At 41.0% G+C, this 23,624-nt stretch overlaps 2 protein-coding genes and 1 long non-coding RNA gene across 8 annotated transcripts in view; 1 reads left to right on the top strand and 2 right to left on the bottom strand.

Moving 5' to 3' along the window:
- The window catches only part of LOC140652531 (uncharacterized), a 44,383-nt gene extending 28,222 nt beyond the window's left edge, over window positions 1-16,161 (top strand). The window contains exon 3 of the long non-coding RNA XR_012042842.1: window positions 14,756-16,161. This is a non-coding gene — a long non-coding RNA (uncharacterized lncRNA). The remainder of the gene's footprint in view (window positions 1-14,755) is intronic.
- Window positions 1,797-3,615, bottom strand: LYZ (lysozyme). Its single transcript, XM_072861832.1, has 2 exons — window positions 3,465-3,615; window positions 1,797-2,008 (listed from the first exon to the last, which is right to left on the bottom strand). The coding sequence occupies exons 1-2, from the start codon at window positions 3,613-3,615 to the stop codon at window positions 1,797-1,799; spliced, it is 363 nt and encodes a 120-aa protein (XP_072717933.1).
- Window positions 16,162-17,357: 1,196 nt separating the features above from the next.
- CPSF6 (cleavage and polyadenylation specific factor 6) overlaps window positions 17,358-23,624 on the bottom strand; it is a 31,382-nt gene continuing 25,115 nt past the window's right edge. For 2 of the 6 annotated variants that reach the window (XM_072863379.1, XM_072863385.1), the window contains one exon: window positions 17,358-22,679. The gene's annotated coding sequence lies outside the window, so the exon portion shown is untranslated. The remainder of the gene's footprint in view (window positions 22,680-23,624) is intronic. The other 4 variants (XM_072863370.1, XM_072863393.1, XM_072863362.1 and 1 more) reach the window with 3 other exon arrangements.

Genomic DNA, 23,624 nt, shown 5'->3' with positions numbered 1-23,624 from the left:
GCAATGGGAGGGAAAAGCCTACATAAGACACAAAAAAAGGGAAAAAGGAAGGTGGTAAGCATGCTAAAAGTTGTGCAGCCACTCTGAACTTCAAAATACTAAGTCTGTGGGCTGACTGCTCCAGAAATTTTTGTATAACTCTGGAGTATATAGGATATCACCTTCTTTGATAAGACATCATCTTGTCTTCTAGTCAACAAGAACCAAAAGCCGGAGATGTGTGGCAATTTCTGTGTTCTTCTCTTTCTAGTTTCTGAGAAAAGCAAAGAACTTTCCTCTGGCAACTTTCAGTTACCAGAATCCAAGCAGAATAAATCCAGTGAAGCAAGTCCACAAATGATGCAAAGTAAACTAGGCTGCAAGAGGATGCTGTATTTCATGCATTTATCTTTGCAAGATAAAATATAGGATGAGGCTACTAGGGTGACAATAAACTAGTTTCTGTCACTGTTTTATGGTTAATCTGTAAGCAAGCCCCTTTGCCCAAGGGTAGATAACTGTGTTGTCAGTTGGTCTTCTTGGTAGATAACTATTCAGTTGTGCTGTGGTACAGCAAAAGGGATATCCCACCGCAAGCTAACAAGTTATGCCTCTGGTTCAAAGTTGTACGCAAGTAACAGCCATGATTAAAAAAAGTATAAAAATACATGAGAAGGAAAGATTCCAGCTTCCATTGTTTGCTCTGTGAACAAGGTATTAAAAATTAACTGACACCATTTCCTCCTGCTTAAGTGTGAGCGACTTGTGTCAGCAGTCCTTGTCTTCATCCAAATGAGTTGGCTTAGCAGGACCCATTATTTATGTTATTTATGATCATATATTCTGTTATATTCCGCTAGCACAGCTGATAGAATATATGATCAAAATGTTTCCTTGTTCTGTAGGAAGGCAGACAGCTTCCCATGGTACTCCAAACAGCAGCAGAGGACAGACTACTCTTAAAACCACGTAATTACCAGAAGTGGCAGGCCTGAAGAGCATCTGACGTTACTTTTCATTATTGGTTCACTTTGGGGCAGGGAGTGTGCCTGCCTGCTGGGCTGAATGAAGCCAGAGGTCCATGTTGATGTGGGTTTGCCCTGTAGCTCTGAATAAGCCCATCAGCTCTCTCTGAACCGCTGGTGACTCCGGAGCAGGGTCACACGTGGGGGACTGTGCTGACCCAAGGGTAATTAATTTCTGCATTGCAGGAAGAGGTGAGTCTGAGGGAGCTGCTGATTTGCAGGGTTGCTCCATGCCCCAGCTGCAGCCTCCAGTCAGCCCAGCTCTGTCTGTTCCTACGATGGACGAGGGAACTCAGGGGATTCCTCTGGGGAGCTGCAGCCAGACCCTGCCTGCAAACTGCTCTCCAGACCTCCCCTTCACATGGCCCCCCCAAAGCATGTGTCAGGGCTCCTGGCAGATGAGAAGATAGTGAACGCCATGCCTAACCTGCTCCCGGGAAGCAAAAATTCCCTACCTCTTTCATTGCGTGAACTAGATCTCACATGGACAGTGCCGCGCAGCTCTGAAGTATTATAGGTCGTCTTGTTAAAATGAAGCAAGTTGGCAAGACTGGCATGTGGGCCAGTCTTTTGCAAGCGGTCAAGCTCTCACTGTCTTCAAAGAAAAATGAAATTTCCTGAGGTTGGTGTAACTTCTAATTAATAAACAGCTTCTATGGAAACCTCTTTACTCTAGAAACATTAAGACAGGCAAAAAGGGGAATGATGCAGTTCCTGCTGTAAAGAAACCTTTTCCTCCCACGTGTGATGACTGCCCTGCAGATCTCCCTTTGGAAAGAGGGAAGGGTGGGCTTAAATGTTGTTCTGCTTTGTTTTTTTAAAGACAGGGCTGTAATGAACCTTTGCTAATCTATTTGCAACTGGAATATGAGAGGGCAGCCCATCACAGCACCACCTGCAGAAACTGAGCTCACCTGAGCAGGGGATATTGCACATGTGCTTGGCCCTTGGCATCCTGTCACCATTGCACCACCAGCAGCTGTTGGTCCGCAAGATCTGCGATTCTGATACAGAAAATCAAAAAGATTATTCTATAGGGAATGCACATGACACGGGGAGTCCTTTTATTCTTTAATCCAACCAAATATGAAAAACACATGCAAGATGTCTTAACTTCAAAATGTCCTTGGAAAACCCAATACGGGATCTCTACCCTTGGAAATAAATTCCAGTATGCTTCTGTACATTGCTCACTCTATATAGAAGCACAAATCAAGCCCAACATACATTTCCTCAAAAACAACAGAGGAAAATACTACCATGTCCAGTTTACGCAGTGGTTCTGACTGTTCTTAATCAATGCTGGCCTTCACCTGGACAGAAATGAAGCACAAGTAAGGAAACTCAGGGAAACCAGTGCAGTGTTGGGGCCCTCTCACCACTGTTACTGCCCTAAGGGTGAAAATGCAGACACTGGGAATGGCCAAAAAAATAATTCCTGCCAAAGATAACCTTGTTTCTTTGCTGGCTCCTGCCCATATGAGTGCAGGTGGCCCACCTGCACACGCATCTCACAGGACGTGGACTAGCAGGTGGGCTGTGGCAGGCAGGGTGTGCTCTGCAGCAGCAGCTCCTGTCATGCTTTGAAGCTGTCGATAGCTGTAGCAGGCAGAGCTGCTCTCACAGGTGGCCCCAAGGGTGCTTTTGGCAACTACTGCAGACATATCCAAACAGACCAGCTCACCTTGCTCCTGCTGCCAGGCATGCTCCTGTGGAGCTTCTCACTGCACAAATACCTGCTCACCAAGACAGGAGCAGAGGTTTTGGTGAGGGGCCACGCTCTGGGCTTTGGCTTTCCCTCCTTATGACTTACCTGCCCTATTTTGTCCTACTGACATGCCGCTGCATCTGCATCAGGGCAGCAGGAAGGAGGAGGGATGGGGACAGTGATTCTTGTTTAAAACGTGAACGTCCCTTGGCCAACACATGGATTGCTCCCCAGACCCGGGATCAGAGTCTGTGCATGCTTCCCTCCGAATGAAATGGATTTAACAATAGTCTGTTGCCACTGCCTGCTACTCCTTGTCTCTAGGTCCCATAGCAGTGCCTCTGCCCAGCCGCCTGTCTTGCTCTGCACTCCCATGCCTGCTTGCTCCACCGCTTCACCTACCTGCCCTGCTCCAGTTGCACAGCCACCGCAGGCAGATGACCAGCAGAGGAAGGAGCTGCAGCAAGCAAAAGCAGTGCAATTAGGAACTGTGGTATGATGAAGACAGGCTGCTTCTGGGAAAAGCTTCCTGATGAGCACAGCTCTATCAGACTGTGGAAGAGCAGCAGGGAAAGAGACGGTAATGAGAAAAGCTGTTGAAAATACCTGCAGTCTGTGCCAGCAGAGATGGACTAACCCGATGGGATCTTAACCTCTAAGCTCTGGCACTCATGTGGATCTGCTCACTTTAACAAAGCTTGTTAACTGGAAATTCCCACCCCACATGCCCCCTGGAAGTCATGAGAGCAGACTTCCAGGCTGTGTCCCCCAAAAGTTATTTGGTCCAAGACACTTCATAGCTGCTGCCAGCTCACACTTCTCATAGACCTTCCCTGGAGCAGCCAGGGGTAGGAGGCAAAATGCAAGGATTACCCAAGACTTGGTGTTGCCAGAGGAGTGCATGCAGCCTCTTAACACCGAGACCACGGGTTCTCCTGCGCTTGTTTCATCTCAGCCTTCTCCCACCCCGTTTTGGTTCCTCTGCTCCATAGTAATCAGAAACGCAGCCTCTTCAGTACATGGGCATTTCCTGATACTTAAAACATCACTCCAAAATTGTCAAATTTCTTATACAATGTGGAAAGCCATAGGTGGATACAGTAAAAATATTTCAGAATAATTTTTTTTTAAACTCTGTCACAATACGTACCAAAGGGGAAGTTGGTTATCTCAACTCTGCTACTCAGATTCGTTATGAAATTATTATCAAAGTCCTGGTCTTACAATACAGTTACTGCTCATCGTAAATCTATCACCGTTAACAACCTAACAAAAATAGCCTTAGGAGATAAAGAAGTTTTAATTGGCATAATTACTGTGTTATCCTCTGGCTTTGCAAAGGTGTTTTTTCTAGTCAAGCGCTGAAGTATGTCAGTGCATCATTTGTGTATCAATATGAGCAACGTCATCATGCTACTTGCTGTGTGTTCTTACACGGCGTCAGGAGCAATGCTGGGTTTATCAGGGCTCGGGGTGCAAGGGGGCCACGGAGCCAGTCGCTAGGAAGTGAGATGGAGGATCATGCAGGAGTAACGGGGGAGGAAGAAGCATATGCAGCCTCCTTAACACCCATGATGAATCAACCCTTGCCTAAGATCTCCCCAAATGGTGAAGCATGAAAAGCTCCCTGCACTAGCCACCAGGATCTACATATTGTTCATGTTTTGATAGTGGAATTAATATGGAGAAGTGGATTTTACAGCTAATCTGGAGCCCTGAGGTTCAGTTTGTACAGGTTGGTTTTTTTTTTCAGTGGGCATAGGGAAGCTGAACTACCATAAGCAGATCTAATTTCTAATGACATTCAAAGCTGGCTACTTTTTACTAGACTTTGAAATTCAGATCTGCTGAATTCATTTCAGAAGGAAAGTGCTGGCAAGAAGCAGTATGCCTGCACACAATCTTACTTGATTTGTTTTGTTAGGGCATGGGGAATTGCATGGGGAATTGCAGGAACTTGAATAGGTAGGCTGGAAAATAGTCTCTGTCATGTTCAGCAACCTCTTTAAGACATCAGCTTTTCACAGTGTCCCACTTCAGATCGCAACTCTGTTTGTTAGAGAACAGCAGCTTCTAACATTGCCCCTAGACTCCATCTTCCATGCTAAGCCCGTTGATGATACTGATTGCATCATGGTATCAGCTAGTTCACTTTAACAACTGTAAATTGCACTTTTTTCTTTTTTTTGAGGATTAATGGTGCCTCATAGACAATCAAGTAGCCTGGAAGACCTGGGTTCTTACCTGACCTCTGCTGAGGGCAATAAGTAACTAGGCAAAGGGATACCTAAATACCATAGCTATCCAGTAAAGGTCTCAATTTCTTCGTGATAAATGCAGATAAAACCTTCTTAGTCTTCAAACTTCGATTTGTTATGCTCATTATTTTTATCCTCTTATTTTTAAGTTGACTCTAATAACTAGAACTGTGCTGTCACCAATAGGGAAGAAACAAAAATCTTAAGAAACTCCTGCCTTGCAATCCACAATTAGTATTTCTAAATCCCAGGTCAGAAATGTGTGGCTGTCTGTTGGTCAAACAGAAATATGCACCGTTACTGCCTCATTCCCCTGCCAGTGGTGGTCTGCCAGCTGCAGATGTACCAACCCTGGCTGATGTACTTGTTTTACTGCTGAGTGCCAAATGGGGTACTTGAAGCCATGCTTTGAACTTTAGGGTATTACAGGACAGTTGAGGTGGGAAGGGACCTCTGGAGGTCATCTGCTCGAACCCCTTTGCACAAGCAGGGCCACGTAGAGCTGGTTGCCTGTGTCCAGAAGGCTTCTGAGGATCTCCAAGGATGGAGACCACAACCTCCCTGGGCAACCTGTGCCAGTGCTCGGTCACCCTCACAGTGAAAAAGTGTTTCCTGATGTTCAGAGGGAACCTCCTGTGTTTAAGTTTGTGCCTGTTGCCTCTTGTCTTGTCAGCTTGCAAGCCTGTGTAATCGGAGATTGCTTCACTCCTCACCAGCTACGGCCATGTATGGGAATGAATACCTTTAAACCACAGCCCACAGCATAACCGGGGGAAGCACTGTGCCCATTACGAAGGTGAATAAGCACAGCCCCGGCAGGAATTTGACTCCTGTTTGAACTGATACTGCAAATTCCTATGAAGTCTGCTGAAACAGCGATGGGTCACAGGAAGTTTTGCAAGGTGTCCATGAAGCATGTTCTTGTTAATCTTCTTCAGGGTGACACCCTCCAGTCACCCTGCCCACACTTGCTTCAATTGAAAGGAAAAAAAAGCCCAAACCTTCTTTACCTCCCTCGCTCCAGGCCAGCCCATTACCACCATCAGGACCTTCTCCATGGCCCGTGGCCTCATTCCCTTTTACCTCTACCTCACAAACAACTGCAAGCTCTTACCCTGCTGTTGCCCACAGCACTGCAGTGGAAGGGAGTAGCCTTGCAGGTGTTGTCCTCTAATCTGTCCGCTAATCCTGTCCTTGTTCGTATTTTGTGGGGAACCGCATTCCCCTTGCTTCTTCACAGGGCTGGACATCTCCCAGCCTGTGCTTGTGGCCAGGAGAGGGAGGGGGGGGTCTCCAGCAGCAGAGGCACTCGGAGGTGGGTCAGTGAGCACCAGTGGTGGGCAGGGCTCCACGCTCCTTCTCCAGGACCATTCCTCCCTGCTCCAAGCTGGGCTGGGAAGAGGCTTTCAGGACACCTGCCCAGTCCCCCAGCAGGGATGCTCCAGCTACTGGTGAGGGAAGGGGCTAGGTGGGACTGGTGGTGGCATGCCTGCAGTGATACATTCCCCAAGAGCAACCCCTGGGGACAGTTGTCATGGCAGTGGCAAAAGGCTCAAAGTACAGTAGCTGCAGGAGTGGCCATCAGCCACTTCACACCAACCACAGGTTGCACTGTTTTTGAGGACAGGAATGGCAATAAAGGATGACACTTGTAGAGTTGTTTTAAAAACGGCATGTTCATATAAATCTAGAGCTCCTGTGCTCTCTTAGTGTAGAAATGAACCCAGGTATTTATTAATTTCTACTTTTATAACTACTCTTTAAATTCAATTATCTTTGCTATTGGGGAAAATGAAATATATCTCTATTCTCTCAATTTTTTCTCTATTTAATGGAAAGTAAAATTTTTCTTCATGAAAGGTCACCTTTAAGAAAGGTCCTGTCCTGGTCATCACAACTGCCCTAAGAGTTGTCAGGGGAGGAACTGAAGGTCTGGCTAGCTGTAGGCATTTTCAATAGCGTAAACATTTACAGTGTGAAAATGCAGGGGAAGCATGCTGGCTGCAAATTTTGCTAAAATAATGAGCATTTGAAGTAATTAACAATACTGACATTTTAAATATCATGTTAGAACTTCAGCATTCAATGTCCCATTTGTGCCTCTCAGAACTGTTGTTTCAGGCTGTGGGGAAACTGTGGAAAACAATACTGCTTTGATTCACATTTGTAATTATGTTATGATATTCTTATTGCTTGGGCAGCTACAGTTTTTTTGGGGGGTACAAAGGGAGGTTTTGCCTGTCTTTCAATGAAAGCTCAAAAAGCTGAAGCAAAATTATTCACCGAAGTATTGACTGAAAGTTACAATATTTATGGGCAAATCCCCCCAAAATTACCTCCAGCTACAGTCATCTGGGAAGTAACTGCTTTTCTAGGTCTTCTATATAGTTGCTCCACTTTACCTTTTGAGCTGACAAATAACCCCAACACATCCCAAAGGAAGTAAAACCTGAAAGCATTAGTTTTACTTCCAGTTCAGGTTGATTCTATAAACCCGAAACATATTATTCAGAATATGCTTTTGTCACAGTTAAGTGAATGCATTCATCACCCACAGACGCTTTGAGACACTCCTGTGGCTGGAGCTGAAGACTATTTTCCAGCCTGTCTTCCAGCCAATGATGGATGGAAGATGCCACTTTCTCCTTCATTCCTTTGGGGCACATGAAGGAAAGGAGAAGAGGAGAAACTACCTTCATTTATTGTCTCTCACCCAGTCAGTCTAACACTCTCCTACCATGAGAATACTAACTAGTAGTATCTTGGCCAGGAACACCTTTCCTTTTCAACAGCTGCATTTAAAGAAGCCTAATACTGTATACACAATTTCTGACCGTGTTTCAGACCCTGAGGCTATGAACTTTTGGGACTGCACCCTTTATTTTGTAGGTGTGACAATTCCCCCTGTGCTGAGAAGAGCGCTCCTCTTTCTCTGGTCTTGAAAACGGTCCTGAGTGCACGAAAGAGAGAAAACAGCAAAGGCAATTCTACATTCACACACAGAGAAAAGCCTGCAAGAACCACGATCATTAAAGCAAGATGTGGGATAAATTCCTGACTACATGTTCCCTTCTAATCTGGCAGTTCGGACTCCAAATCATAGAGAAATAAAGACGTAATTAACTACATGTAAGCACCTGGGAGGCATCAGTCAGACCAGTAGCAAAGGCTTGACAACGTACAGAAAACAAGCACCTTTGCTTTACCTTGGGCATGTTCTTTGGATGAGATGATGCACTCCTGGGTGACATTAATGAGCAGGCAGGACAGTAACCAAACATCACCGCCCATGCCACCGATCAGCAGAGAGCATCCCTCATTTTGGTGTGCAGATGCAAGCACAATCACTGCTTAGATGGCAGGGCACCTAGAGCAACAAGTGTTACTCTGCCGTCTCCTATTTTATCATTTTGCTGTAGTAAAACAGCAGGAAATGCTGTGACAATTCTGCACGCAATTCACAGGGAAGGTTAGTTACGACTGATTTTACACGTGAAGCACTGTGGGTAGAGTGGCTTGGCAAACTACCTGAGGTGTGCCTATATAAATCCCACAACACTGTTCACTGCAGCTTTATTATTTCTTAGTTCTGTTGTCCTAAACAACTGTTACGTCTGTCTCCCACTCGATGTCAGCCTGTCCGCAAATCCGCTAGTTTTCTGGTGACCTCACATCTCACTTGGTGACTGAAGAAAAGGAAGCTGGAAAGACCAACTTCTCTTGTGATGGACAGTGGAACAGCTTGCCAAGATTATAAAGAAGTATGAGACTTTAAACAAGCTTTGTGAAGGACAAAGATGTGCTGGCAAACCCCAGCAAAATTTATTAGAGTGTCTGTGTGTTATTTAAAATAACCACATAGCAGGAGCAATAAAACGCACAAAGTCCATGTATTTTAGGGATCACTCAAAACAGTAAGATGAACTGGCAGCAATAGCGAGTGGCAGAAGGCTTTCAGCCAGACATCTTTCACTGCAAAATTGCAGCAACTCCAGTTCCAGTGGTAGCAACAGAATGGGAAGAAGAGAGATTGAAGAATTAAATGGCTGCTAAAGACAACATAAAAATAGGTTAGTATTTGTTGAAGACACAAACTTAGAAGGAACAGAGGACAACAAGGATTTCATATACGAACAACTGAATGATCTAGCAAATGGTATAGTAGGAACAGAACAAAATTTAAAAGCATCAAAGCACCTAGGGACTCTGCTGAGACAAAGAAATTATCTACTGTAAATATCTGACAAGACTACGTACCCCAGGTGATGACAGAATCTACAGGAGGCTGCAGCAGGGAAGGTGATTTCAGTAAATGGACTAAATGCTAATGCCACCATACAAACCCTGCTAAGACCCCATCTGGAATAGCGTGTGTGTTTCTGTTAGAGGAATATATATCCTCTCCTGTTATAGGAAAAATGAACTGAAAGGCAAATATGCAAGAATGGGGCAAGTGGGTGTAACACAGCCTGTCCTAAAGAAGGGAAGAGCCTCTTTAAACAAGTTTACCAAAATAAAGGCAGAGGAAGTATTAACTAGTTGTTGTAAATGCCTTAAGGGGTTAAGTACAATCGGGAGGGAAATAACTATATAGAGAACAGTATCAGCACAAGATCAAATGAATATAATCTGGCCAAGAAGAAATTCAGGCAGCAACTTAGAAGGTTTGTAACCACTGGAGCAGGGGAACAGTGGGACAGCCTTCCCGTAGGAACAGCAGGAGGAAAAACCCCAGGGAGACCCTATCTGGTCTTAAGATGAGTCTCAGGTGGTGTTATAAGACATGGTTAGCTGTCCCAGAAGGGGACTGAACTTCATATCCCAGGCAATATTTTTCAGTCCTGTGTTGCTACTTCACTTTCTCCTGAGGCCCTGCAATGAAGTATGCAAAGCTACAAGACACCCACCCCAATCCCTCTACCTTTAATCTGCCATGTTGGACATGACTTGTCATAGAGAAGACCGATATGGGAGAATGAAAATGAAGTTCTTTTTTTTAAAACCTTATACAAAGATTTGATTACCAAGAGATTAATGGATTCATTGTCTGAATGTTCACAGGCTTGAATGTTATTACCAGTGAGGAAGCACATGTCAAAAAAAGAAAAAAAAGAAAGGAAGGAAAAGTAGTGGCAGAACTGGAGAAACTGGCGCTGGACATGTGCTCTGCGCCTACTGAAATAAAGGAAATCACCTCAAATGGGGCAGTCTTCAGAGCAGTCACTTTCAGAGTTACAAGTAGGTTGTGGCATACAGCCAGCTACAGGGGACAACCTTTCTAGGAACAAAAGTGGAATGAAAAAAATCTGTGCAACAAGATGAGATGGGAGGGACTGGAAATGGATGGGATTGTTTGAACTAGACCATGTTACCCAGGTTCCTGCCTATAGCAAAGGGCTGGGAGCGCCCTGAAGAACACAGATGCTGAACCTACTTCTGCCAACATATTTTTGGGGCCTAGTCTGCACGTGATCTGCCACCATGACGTAACTGTTGAGCCCAGCCTCTGCCCAAGCGTGCAGCTTAGGTGAAGCATCATCACACGCCACTGTTGTGAAAGAAATGAGCCATGTACAGGCAGCTGGCTGCTCCTCACAGAGCTGAGTCCTTCACCTACCAGCCACCGTTATGTTTCACAGCTCCCTCAGATGGCACATGGATACTGACACATTCAATAAAGAAAGAACAGCATCCAGCTTGAAACTGGAGGTTACCAAAACTACCAGGTGCCTCAGCATCCTTACCTAGGTTAGGTCAATCCAAGATTTAATTCCAGAATTGTGGTTTTAAATTTGCCGATTTTTTCAAGTTAAAAAGAGGTGGGAACATTTTTATTCTTCATAAAAGCATTAATCAATCTCACAGGAGCTGACCTTGCACATGTGTCATATAAGACTTTCCTCAAACTTCTTCCAGTCCCAGAAAGGACAAACCTGAGTGGGGGAACGGCCGTCTGCTCCAAGGATCAGGCACAGCTGGAGGTAGCACAAACCTGGCTGCAGCAATGAAAACACTATACCACTGTCCCTCTTGCTAGCCCTGATGGTTTTAACAGACTATTAATTTAATTTGGTGGTAACACTTTTTTTGGTTTTGGCAACTTGCCAGTTTTCTAAATAAAGACTCGAATTTTTAGAAACCTTCCCTTCTTCAGTAGTGCACCCAAGCCCTTCAGTTAAAATCAGAGTTAGTTATTGCTGTAATTATTTAAAAAAAAAATGCTGAAAGAGGTGATAATGTAGAGGTTTCAGAGTTTTATTTCTAAATTCATTTTGAGTAAAGGCATAAAATTACTTTTTTTAAAAAAATATTATAAATAACTGAATGGAACAGTCGGGATAATTTAAATTAGAAGGGCACAGTAGGGATCCCACATGACAGGAAAAAAAAAAAGTTATTTTTCTGAAGTATCATGCTGTTAGCACTGTGAAAGAAACACCAAGAAAATTTTCCTGGACTCCAGTTGAGATGGAAGCCAGCCAGCAGATAGCTTTAATCATTATGGAGAGTTTATACTTACACAGAGAAGCTCAAAATACAGCTTTTCTTGTAGAGAAAAAGGCTAATCACTCATCTGTTTTTATAGCTGCTAATAAAACATGGACCTTCTCTCTGACCCTTTTCATTCAAAGTACTTTATGTATTAAAGAAAGAACCAACCACACAATTTAGACATTATTTCCAACAGTTTCTTCTGCAGGTCTCTGTTGGCCATTCTACACCCTTCACCATTTTTGTTACCGTTACACTACAGGTCTTAGAAAATGGGGGCTGTGGGCCTACATCTTGCAAAGATTCCAGGCTAAATGATTTAGGAAAGTGAGAACTGCAGGTTTAATTATGTATAGGCTCCAATTAGCTTTTTGAGGTGGAAGCCTGAGTCCCTTACAGCTTGACCCATGAATAAGGATTCTGTTTGGGATGAATGGTCTCTGTTTTCATCCCCTCCCACCAGTGCGGAGCTGTAACACATCCAGGGAAAGCCACGTATTTTTTAAGCAAAGCACAGCCTGCAGACTGTAAAAGGTGGTGAGGGTAGCTGCCCGTCTGTCAAAAAGTAGATGGCTAAACAGGGAAAGGGGATACCAGCGAGCTTTAGAAATTAGTTTTCAGCATCAGTTTAACCATTCTGGAATACAGGAACTCTGTAGAGCTCCCTGCTCCTTCGGAGGCAAACACTGCCTGTTACACAGGGGAACCCACCCATCTTCTGCCAGGTTTTGGAGATGCGTTCAACTACAGCCAACATTTTCTCTGCCTGTGTGGACAGCATCTTCCAGTGTTCTCAGTGTCAAAGAAAGGCTTCTGAGCATTGAAGTATTTCTTTCACTCCAAGTGTATAAGATAGGAAAACATGCACAGGAATTTAACAGCAGCGCACTCAAAAGGCATTCAAAATAATGTGCAGAAAATAAGGCAAGAAACAAGGACTTTTTCATGAGGTGTCAAGGCAAGGACAAAAAAAATACAGCTTGTTTATTTTGTGGAAAAAGGGGAAGAAGCAACTGCCATCTTCTTAAATTTAGGGCAGTTGAGGATTATCAACTCTAGTTCTGCTGACAAAGCTCATAACTCATAAGGAGGTGGATACGTGGGATAAATGACCAATGTGTGGACATCACAGCAATTAGACAAACAAGGGTTGCAGACATAACAATTCATGAGATTATGAATTAAGCAAAGAGGAGTGGAGAGGTTTTTTCATGCCACTAGATGGCAGGAAGAGACCCTTTTTCTCCAACCTAAATGATTCTATGGCACTATCGCTGTGGCACTTGTGCACATCTGCACCATTTTGACCATGTCCTTCCTTGTGTGACAGAACACCTAGGGGCCTAACTTCATCATTAATATACAGGATAAAAAGAGAAAATCTACTCAATGAGTGCCAGTGCTAAGTAGATTCAAGTGTTTTGGAAAAAGTGTTCAGCAATATATATATATTTTTTAAAACACCTGTTTACACTGGGTCATTTCTGTAAAACTGGGGAAACGCTGTGTGAGGAGAAATTAATTCTATTTCCCACTTATACAAAGGGCACAAGGTTTACAAGACTTAAAGCTACTGCAGTCTGATGGGAAGCAAAGTGCTAAAATAATTTTCTGCAAATTGTTCAGAAGAGATGGAAAAACAGATTCAGATAATTAAAAGGGATAGCAATCTTCTACCTGCAGCAAAGAGACCTATATTTCTACAAATAAAAGTGGTCCACAATTGTTTTTCATACTCTATCTCCAGGAGCAGTAAAAGAGCAGAGTAAGAAAGGCAGAAAATTTCTGATCGCTTTTGAACACCATATACTTTGTGTCTCAGCATTAAAAGCATGAGCTGATCGACATCTCACTGTTTTCTATAATATTATACATTATGTTGTGTGACCAAAAGAAAAGGGAGAGTTTCTTCTCTGACTCACTTCCAGCTCAAACCTAACCAGCAAAAGTTCCACCTGTTCATTTAGCACCAGCCCTTCTCCCTCCCTCGGCCCAGGGACAGCACTGCACCTCTCAGCTTGCAACATCCTTGAAAATAAACGTGCTGCCCTCCCCTAGCTGCCACTGCATCAGACTGCTTCTGCACCTTTCACAAACCCCTCCTTTCGTCTCCAGCTGAAGAAAGGAAATATGTTCCCACCTCACTCTCACCTCTTTCTGTTGCCTCTCTGAAGGCTCCCTCCTATACATCACCCAACAAGTTACTTTTCTGGGATGTGGGGCAGGCTTATCTCCCCATCTCCAGCCACTTACTCACATTTTTCAGAAGCAATTGCTTGCTTTTGGATCTTCTAAGAGGTAAAACAAAAATTCCATGTGACAGATACACTTCCTTCCTCTTGCAGTCCCCGTGAACTGTCCATCTCTTACACGGCAAACTCTCCTGAATAGCAGCAGCCTTACCTGCTCTCATAGAATGTCAACGAGCATCAACTCTTTAAAATTAAATTCTTCACTATGTTTGGAGTAATTGGTGTTGTTAGCCAAGACACATTCAGAAAGTCAGGCAGATGTGTCATGCTTTAATTACTTTAGGATATGCCAAACCCACTGTAGCAGCTGTTGAGCATGCAGACTACATTCCTTTAACAAATCTGCTATGCTACCAGGTGGTTATATTTGGAAAAACGCAGAGGTTAATTGGGCAAACATCCTTCTCAGTTGACTTTCCTTATTTCTGAGAGTGTGATGCTACAGGCCTTCAAGACGACTGTGGTAACTCCCAATGCAAAACAGAGGTTCTGGCCCCAAAATGATTAAATCAGTGTTTCCTTGCATTGCATGGCATGATTTGTTATAGTCCAGCATTTCAGGGTAAATTGGAAATAAACACATTCAGGTACTGGCATCTGATTTTCCTGTAATGATGTCTGTAAAAAAGGTATCTTTGTGATCATAAGCTACACAGCTGCTACAACCTACACCTTCCTTTAATCAGCCTGCACAAACTTACCTTTCACAGCTGCACACAGACTTTGCTTTGCTGATTTTGGAGTTTGATATGCTTTCTGCTGCTCTTCTCTTTTGCAACTTACCATCTCCCCTGGACCAGCTGCAATGTTATGAAAAGGTTTGAAGGACAAACCAGGAGAGAATATAAAAGAGAACAGCACTAATACTCTGAACCTGAGCATCTCTCCCCTCCCCAAATGTAACAGGGGTCAAAAAGGACAATTCTAACTACTTACTCAATGTCCCCTTCCCAGCAGGTGCTTAGGTGTTGTTCATTTCCACAGAGACAAATTTCAAAAACTCAAGCCTCTCCCTGATCAGTAACACTCCTCTATTGGCAGGAAATGAAGCAAGATGCCGGCTTTGCAAGAGGAGAAAGTTCAGCAGTGCCTTCAGTGAGGCTGGCTCAGAACGGGTGCAGTAGCAAATGACTTTCTCTCTGCATAAAGACATCCTGGGGACTTCGCTGTCCCACCACCTGGGCTGCAAAACCCACAGAACACCTGCACAGGAACCCCAGACCTACCTCACGGAAACAAGTCCTACAGTCCAGAAATGACCCTTCAACTGCAGCTGGCGTAACAACCCACAGCTCACACAAATTACTATTTTAGGCTTCCCTGCTAAACCTCACAAATGCCTTCCACCTCCTTCTCCTCCCAAAACCCTGCCAGTCAACATTAAGGGCCACAGAGTGATGCTACTCAGCCAGTACAGCTGTGCTCAGAAACAGGTTTATCCTGGCAGGGGTCACTTTGGTTTTTGGCTTTTTTTGTTTGTTTGTAGCCCTCAAGAGGATAGGGTAGGTGGGAAGGTTAGCTCTCTTTTCTGAGGCCAGCCTGCCTGCAGCATGAGGTGGCAGAGAGGAGGCTTCTGCACCAGTTTCCACATTGCTGGGCGCTGGAGGTGAGAACAAACAAGGACAACAATCTTCTGCTGAAGCCTGGGTTCCAGCAGGATCTCTCCCTCCACCTCACTTCAGGCTCTGGGCCTTTCAATCTGCAGCAGCTACAGAGAGGACACTGAAAAAGGTTGGAGGCAAGGTTCCTGCAAGCAGAATTGAGCAAGAAACAGCTTTCCTAGTAAGCGTTATCAAATTATTTTCTTGTCTTTAGGGATGATATTTTCCCCAGGGAGCTTATGTGGAAAATAAAAAATAAAACACACACTCAAGAGTGCTTACCTTCCTCATTCTTCTGAAACAGTTTCAAATCATACATTGATGATCTGGCATCCCGGCTAGTTGACCTATGCTTGAATGCTTCCACAACAAATTCATCCATGTACTACTGAATCCTCACTGTGTTTATCTTAGAGTATACATCCTATGTTTTTGGGGACAGGATGCTTTACAATTCTCTCCCATTCAGCAATGGGAACTGTTGAACACCCTAACCTGGAGGAAAATTGCAACAAGGCACTTCAAAATCAAGTTAGCCATTATTTTCCCCTGTGCTCTCCACCCAGAAGGAAGCCTGGAGTCCCCTGAACCCCACACCAGCCACAGCCCAACACTCCTTTCACCTCTGTCCAAACCTTCACTCTGTCAATGAAGCCGAGCTACAACCCACGCTCATCTAGTTATAAACCCAGCTTAACTGTGAAATTCAGACACAGTGCAGTAGATAATCAGTGGCCAAGTTTGTTTTGCTATCCTGTTGCTTGCTATTTTGAACTATTAAAATTTGAGCCCTTTAAAGTAAGCCAATGTTATTTTTGTTACTACAGGTTTAGAGCACTAACCAGAGAAATTCAGGTTCATTTTCTAATGAGTGTTTTGTTTCCTCTACACAGACCTGGACAATCACCCACCTTCATTCATTAAAAAATCATGTTTAAATAAAATCATGAATGTTGTGATTTTCCAAGCCAATCAGATTGCATTTCAAACTTCTTTCTGAAGCTATAAAGATTAGAAAAAGTATTTTTCCCAAATTAAAATAATCATTCTCACATAATCTTACCACTGCCAAATGCTGGAGGCTCGTCACAGACAGAAGCTGGAGCCAACAACACTGCAAAATGGTACCAGTAATCTAAGATAGTACAATGGATACAGCTCATTTTGTGCTACAGTAAATGAACTTCAAGAAATATTATGAACTATGAAAAGTTCACCATTAGTATGGCATAGTATGGCAATGCTAATGACTGTATATGACATACAGATGTGTGTTTTACATATACAATGTTCTGATTTAGCAGCAGAGTAGAACATCTGGTCGTGGAACCACAGTGCCAAAAACAGTTTTAAATCATTACAGGATGGATACTGTCATTGGTACCAGATCAACTGTCTGCATGAGATGAGCTGACAACAGTTCAACCTGCCGTACAGCTGTTTTACCGCTGCTGTGTTTAACACACACGTGCTTCATAATGATTAACATCTGCCAGATTTAGTCAACTCAATAAGCCAGATTAAAATAAAAAGGTTTATCATCACTGGTTTAATGCCTCCTATATAGCAAGCCCACAACTCCAAACATTAGTACACGTTTGATTCTGAAAATGTAATTTCAAGAGACCGAAATTGCTTTACACAGCCGGCTTTTGTTTTTTTCTTCAGCTGACAAATTACACATGGGTCAGTGCATTTTATAGAAAAGCGACTGACAAGAAAAAAAGGTTGGCTTAAAAAAAAAAAGTCTGCACTTCTCACTGATTTTTAAACTCTGCAAAAAGTCTTTAAAGACCAGATGAGAAGGACAAGAGCTAGTATGAACAGAACTATTTCTAGATTCAGAAATAATTATAGCACAGAATCTAGCTATAACTATGTTAGAATGTCCATGCTTTAAGTTTTAATGTCTGAATATTTGAAAAGACTCTGACATAATGAGCACTGCAAAGATATTAGACAAACTGAAATGAAGACAGACAAAAGTATTTTTTTATATAAAAATGGTCTTTATTTCTTCAATACAAGGTAAACTACTATTGCAGTTTAAGACCAACACAAAAGTTGGACAGCAAATTGCTTAACAGTCTCCTAAAGGCTGAAAAAAAAGAAACCCATGAAAGCTAGAAGTTATGCAATATTTCAAGTATAACATCTAAAAAAGATTAAATGATCCCTAGACTTAACTAAGTACCTCTGCTGAAAATGTATTAAAATCCGCATTTGCTAGGATACCATCTTACCTTGTTGAGAAATACAGGTCTTCAGAAACTCAAGTATTCAACAGACTCTTTGGCCTGCCGGTATCAGGAAACTGTTTACTATATATATAAAATCCTTTGGAGTCAGGCATGCTGACAGACATCCATTTCCTCACATTTTGCATTGCAATTCTGCATTCCAACTTAGACAAGCCCCCCTGCTGTATTTCAAAACCATTTCTTGAATAGTTTACTCATACATCCTTGTGCAAAATGGGAATCGGGAAATGGAATGGTACAGGAAGACAATACAGCCTTTTGTTTAGAAAGTCAGCAGTGCTGGTAATCATCATAAAAATGTTAAGGTTTACCAAACAGGAATGTATTTCACCTTTAAAACACTTGTCTTTTTTTTTTGCCTTTTTTTTAAATTTTATTTTAAAAAAGGACACCTGCAGTAGTAAGGAAACTGAATTTGCAATCACTTCTATTTATAAAAGCACACACATTCCTCATTTTCTTACATTTGAAGATCAAGGGAATGTCTGTTTCATAATGTAATAATAATATGCACAGTTTAAAATATTTTCTATTACAAAATACAGTATACAAGAGGGTGAGGCCAAAGTCTATTACTTGAATATACTCCAAAGTGTTAGCACTGAATCATGTAAAGTCACATTACATGGTATGAATAGGTGGGAATTTTTACAACTTAAATGCTCCATTTCATTGGGATCAAAGGTATACTGTTTACTATTTTCAAGAGACTTCCATGAAACTAGTGTATTTCCAAAGAAGCTTTAAAAGATTTAAGTACAGACATAGGTCATATCAGAACCTAAACCCCACTGCAATAACTGAGGCTATAGAAAGGATTCAAAAACTAACAAGTGCATAATATACAAATAGAATGAGATACTTATCATATTTTGTCCAACATGGGGGAAAAAACCCCACGAGAACATCAAATTGAGGAACTTCTGTGCTCCAAACTGCTCCTTAGTAATTCATCCTCTAAAGCTAAAATTAATCTAAAAGTACATACCATGTCAGATGTAAATTGGGGGGAGGGGGGGGGCACGGGGGAGGGAACAACAAAAAAAAAAAACAAAAACACACCAATACCCCCACCTACCCCAAGCCCGTCTGCAATATTAATTGCAAGGCATCATAGTAAACAGTTGCAAGAGTCAATATTTCTGCATAAACATCATGACTAATGAGCATGCTGCAACCATTATGTTTAAGACTTATGCAGTCAATTACCAAAATAATTTAAATCCTAAACAAATCCATGTTGCTTCTTTCCTACATCAAAATACTTGTTTTGGAAATAATTCAGTTTAAGTATATGCACACTGACCTGCACTTTCCTTCTCTAAGATCTTGAAGGGTTTATATTTCAATGCAAAAACAATTTAGTGTCTTGGATCTCTGAAGAGTACCAGTCTTAAACGTGCATGTTTTATATTTGAATCTACATGACTAACAGTATCTTAATGAGCATTATGTTAGGAAATTTAAGGCTGTATCTCAGTTTACACAAGAACCAATGATAACTAAGAGGCTACGTATAAAATTCTATAAATAAAAATAGGAGCAAAGTCTGTTTAACCTATACACAGAGAGCAAGTGGATAAGAAAAGGAAATCAGGAATTAAGTCTTTCTATAAAGAATGCCATGTATTTTTACTAGAAACACAGATGACAAGTATATACAACATTTAAATCTTATTATCCACATACAACTAGGAAAACATTTACAAGGGTTTGGGTATGCAACTAAACAAGCAGGTAAAAAAATACAGTCAGAAAAACTAAGCCTCACCAATTTCAAAGGAACAAAAATAGAAAACACTCACTTCTTAAAAAAAGAAAAATCAAGCTAATGCCTAAATTTAATAAGATCTCTTGTTTAACACAAAAACAACAGCTATCCAAGCTTATAATCCACACTGTAAATAAAAATTTGAAGAAGTTCTGACAAATGTTTTTCAAAATGCAATCAGAACTAAAATTATTGGCACAGAAAGCAAAAAGGGAATGAGGAAAAAGACTGTACAGTTTCCAAAATGCTATGTTCTTCTTCTGAAGAAGTATTTTTGACCTGTCAAAACATACAGTCCAGTAGAAATTTTACTTTAAAAAAAAGAAACAAACTCTACTTCTAAAAAACAAACCTCCAGTAAAACAACTTCTGTTGCTAAAGCACCGCCACCCCTAAGTCACTACTTGTTGGTTTTGTCTTTCAAGATAAAGGACACAGCCTTAAGATATTATTTTCAATGTTACTTATAAAATCAGTATTTGAAAGAAATAAAGTATTTCCTCACAGACTATTTTGTCCTTTCATCAGCAAAAGGAGACAAAATACAATTGGATGAATATCAAAGAGCACAGCAGTAGCCATCGTGGCATCATCACCAGTCAGTAAATTACCAAACTGCTATTTCCTGAGCGTGCACAGGAAATTGCCAGTAACATTTAATAAACCAAAACCTGGTAAAAATTCTACTACATATCCAGTTATACATGATGTGCACTAGACATATTCCTTTTTGGTGTCTTATCAGGGTCTTTGGATTTTTTCTGTACATTTTTTTGTTTCATTTCAAAAAAACCTAACAAATGAAACTCACAATAACAAGAGTATTATCTAAATTGCAACACAGTACATCTATCAGTTAAAACTAAGTATTCGGAGAACAGGCAGAAATAAGGGGCTTCCTACGGGGACCTCATCTCTCAAATCACAATGACTGCTCAGTTTAACTTATGTTATTTTCCCCCTCTATTCCCTCCCTGCTATTTCCATTGCCAGCAATGGAAATCTATATGCGAGTGAGAAATTATACTCTGTGTAAAAGAGCAACAGTCTCCTTAAATCTATTTCAATGTGGAGTAAAATATCAGTTCCTGCATAAAATGCTTGTAAATTTACTTTTTTATTTTAAGATTTAATATATCTACGCAATGGAACATTACTTACCTGCTGCCTCTCCAGTATTAGCTATTCCCCATGTAACAGCTACAGGCAGGTTATTTCTTCCTTAAACTTATTACACACAGCAGTAAACAATGTTTTTAAGTAAATAAAAAAAAAATTACAACAGTACTGTTCTGTTTGTAACCAACACCTATTCACAAAAAGCAGGAAATGAGTCATGACTTGTTTGATACAACTTTCAGTTTTACAAAATTTTAAAAGGCAGCTTTCATTTGCAAACAGGATTAAACAAACATGTCAAATATCTTCTCAGTAGCAAATAGGTCAATAAACACCAGTGATCCCATGCATGAGGAACCAAGGTACACAATTTAAGGAAAAAAAGGGGAGAGTCTGAAGCTGTAGCCAAGTCCAACAGCATCAACCTGGCTGCAGGAAACCTAGCTGAGTGGTAGGTGACTAAAATAATAGAGCATTTCAGACTTACGCCAAACTTTCGCAGTTGCACAGGCTACTGGTCCCAACTCAGTAAAGCATAAAAATCACTCATATATGCAAATAAGGTCCTTAAAGCATATGTTTACATTCCTTTGAAATCTATGGAATGTAAGCACATGCTTTAAATGCTCTGGAAAACCAAATGGATTTAAGTGCTTTCCTGAACAGGGTAACATTTTAGGTCGGCTGTCAAATCTTCAAAAATCAGTAAAAAAAAAAAGAAAAAAGAAATCAAGAGTTGTCTAAGAGTTGCCTCTTAAAGCCATCTGAGGTCTTGAAACTTAACTTAAAACATTAAGTGCAGGTATTTGAATAAGTGAAAACTCCAAGAATAAATCCATTACATAATGATTTACAATAGACTAAAAGTGAGCCTTTGTGCAAGGCTGCCAGAAACTAAGTTTTTGCAACTTATATGAACTTTCTATTCACTTGCATTTCACACTTAATGAAATTTAAAACAACTTCTTATAATTTGAAGTCAACTTTCACTGTGAGCTCCAATAACTTGTTTTTAGGTAAATTTACAAAACCTCATCTGACAGATTTAATTAGCGCCACTTTTTGCTAAAACATTTAAATATTGCCCATCGCTGAACAAGGACATACAAGTGTACCTTCTCTTTTATATGCATGTGTGAATAAACCCCAAAGTATTAAGAAAATACCAAACCCATAAAGTCTGAAAAACAGGAACATCTGGTTTCTTCTGGCACATTTCTAATATACAACTATGTACAGACTGCTACGGCCTTGGGGGTGGAGGGGGAACACACACAAGCACTATTACTATAAAACTGTAAACAACTGCAGGGTTTTGTTTTGTTTTTTAAAGCTAACCTTTCCGCCCCTTATTATGGACAGTTTAAATTTATATTAACTGTAGTGTCAATCAGGATCAAGGCTGTATGAGAGAAAATTTTCAGCGTGCTAAAATCGCAGACCTGGGACCACCTATCCTCCAAACAACAGACCACAAAGAGCTGCAGTTTTTACAGTTTTATATGTCAATTAGCAAATTCACAAGCCACCTAGGTAAACACTGCTAGAAAGCAAAATAGCATTAAAGGTTTTATGTAACCACCTATTTTCATATCAAAATTGAATGTGTGAGAGCAACATTAGTATGTTTAACTCACTGAATGCAAGATTAGGTTGAGGCATATGCAAGAACTATTGCGATGTTTTTAAAGACAGCATCAATGTTTTCATTGTAACATTATCTTTAAATATTGCTGAACACAAGACTTTCCCTGAGGTGTAAACATCAAATAACTTGAACAGCTTTACACATCAGCCCCATTAAACAGTTTATTACAACACTACATCTACTGTAATCAAAGTGGTGCTGTGTACAGACATTATCATATGAACAGTTTAACATGAACAAACTACTATAAAAACAAGCATTTACTTGACTTTTTCCAATTGCTTGCACATTATAATTGCCAAATGTATATAACCAGTAATAAAGTTGCAAAAGCTATAAGGTTTAAATCACACAGGTTTCCCTCAAATAAAACAGTTAAGCAACATAAAAAAGTAAAAGAGCTACTGGTTACCATGTATGCAGATTTGCTTTATTCAGATCTATTCCTGTTCATTTTATCCATGAATCCTTACAGGCTCAGTTCAATCACATGAAGCAAACTGCTGGACAAGCATCTTTCCTTGAAGAATGTATCTTGCCTTGCACGCTGTTCCTCTTCCTTCAGCTGTAATGTGTCAAAATTTGTGATGTAGATTTTGCTAGTCCCCATAATACACAGAAAATTGTTGGCTTATCTATACATACACAAGTCGTGCATCTACTTCACCATAATGTAAACTAACACAAAATACCCAGAAGCAGTAGCTACTTGTTTGTGCACGAGTTTTCTAATACAATAGTTAAAAATGAAGTTAATGTTGTTGTACAACAAAGTTAAAAGAATATAAATTTCACAGGTGAAGTACCAAATGATGAAGGAAGAAATAGCTACTGTTCCTGTGACTGATGGAAACATTTATATAGAACATTTCCTAAAGTATGCATTCTGCAAGAGTAAACGAACAAGCACGTAAGGTAATTTTGCCACAACTAGATTTTTACATTTTTACCTGCCCACTTACAGAAGTTTTAAGCTGGTTTGACATTTAAGTAATGCACTGATTGTATAATGAAGTGGATGGCTCACAGCTCAGTAACATTTAAAAATGCGCAGAATCTGATACCAGTACTTCAAAATTTTCAGACTAGTGGCAAGCAGGATGAGCTTCACACATCTAAATACACGCTTGCAGTTTAATCACAAGAACCCACTTTTCAAACAGTACAATATAAATTTGCAGGTTTCCTCACCTACTTGCCCTAGAAAAAAAACCCCAAGCCCTACTTCCTACTCTCATCTATTTTGGCAAATTAAGGAACCACACCATTCAGAGTTAATTACTGTAAGAGTTCACAAAATACTTGGGATGGTATAATTCCATACACTGGATTCAGTTGAATTCCATTACAAAACAATTAGCTATCTTCACTTCATTAATAATTCACAATTTCAACATTCAATAATTTCAAAAATAGTTTAAATCAGATTGTTCAAAAAAACCAACACATTAAATTGTTCATTTGAAAAACAAGACATTTAGAGGAGCAATTTCATGAACGTGCACCAGTA

Source organism: Ciconia boyciana, chromosome 1 (genome assembly GCF_034638445.1).
Source record: "Ciconia boyciana chromosome 1, ASM3463844v1, whole genome shotgun sequence".
Lineage (NCBI taxonomy): Eukaryota > Metazoa > Chordata > Aves > Ciconiiformes > Ciconiidae > Ciconia > Ciconia boyciana.
This window is presented reverse-complemented; position numbering and strand designations above follow the sequence as displayed.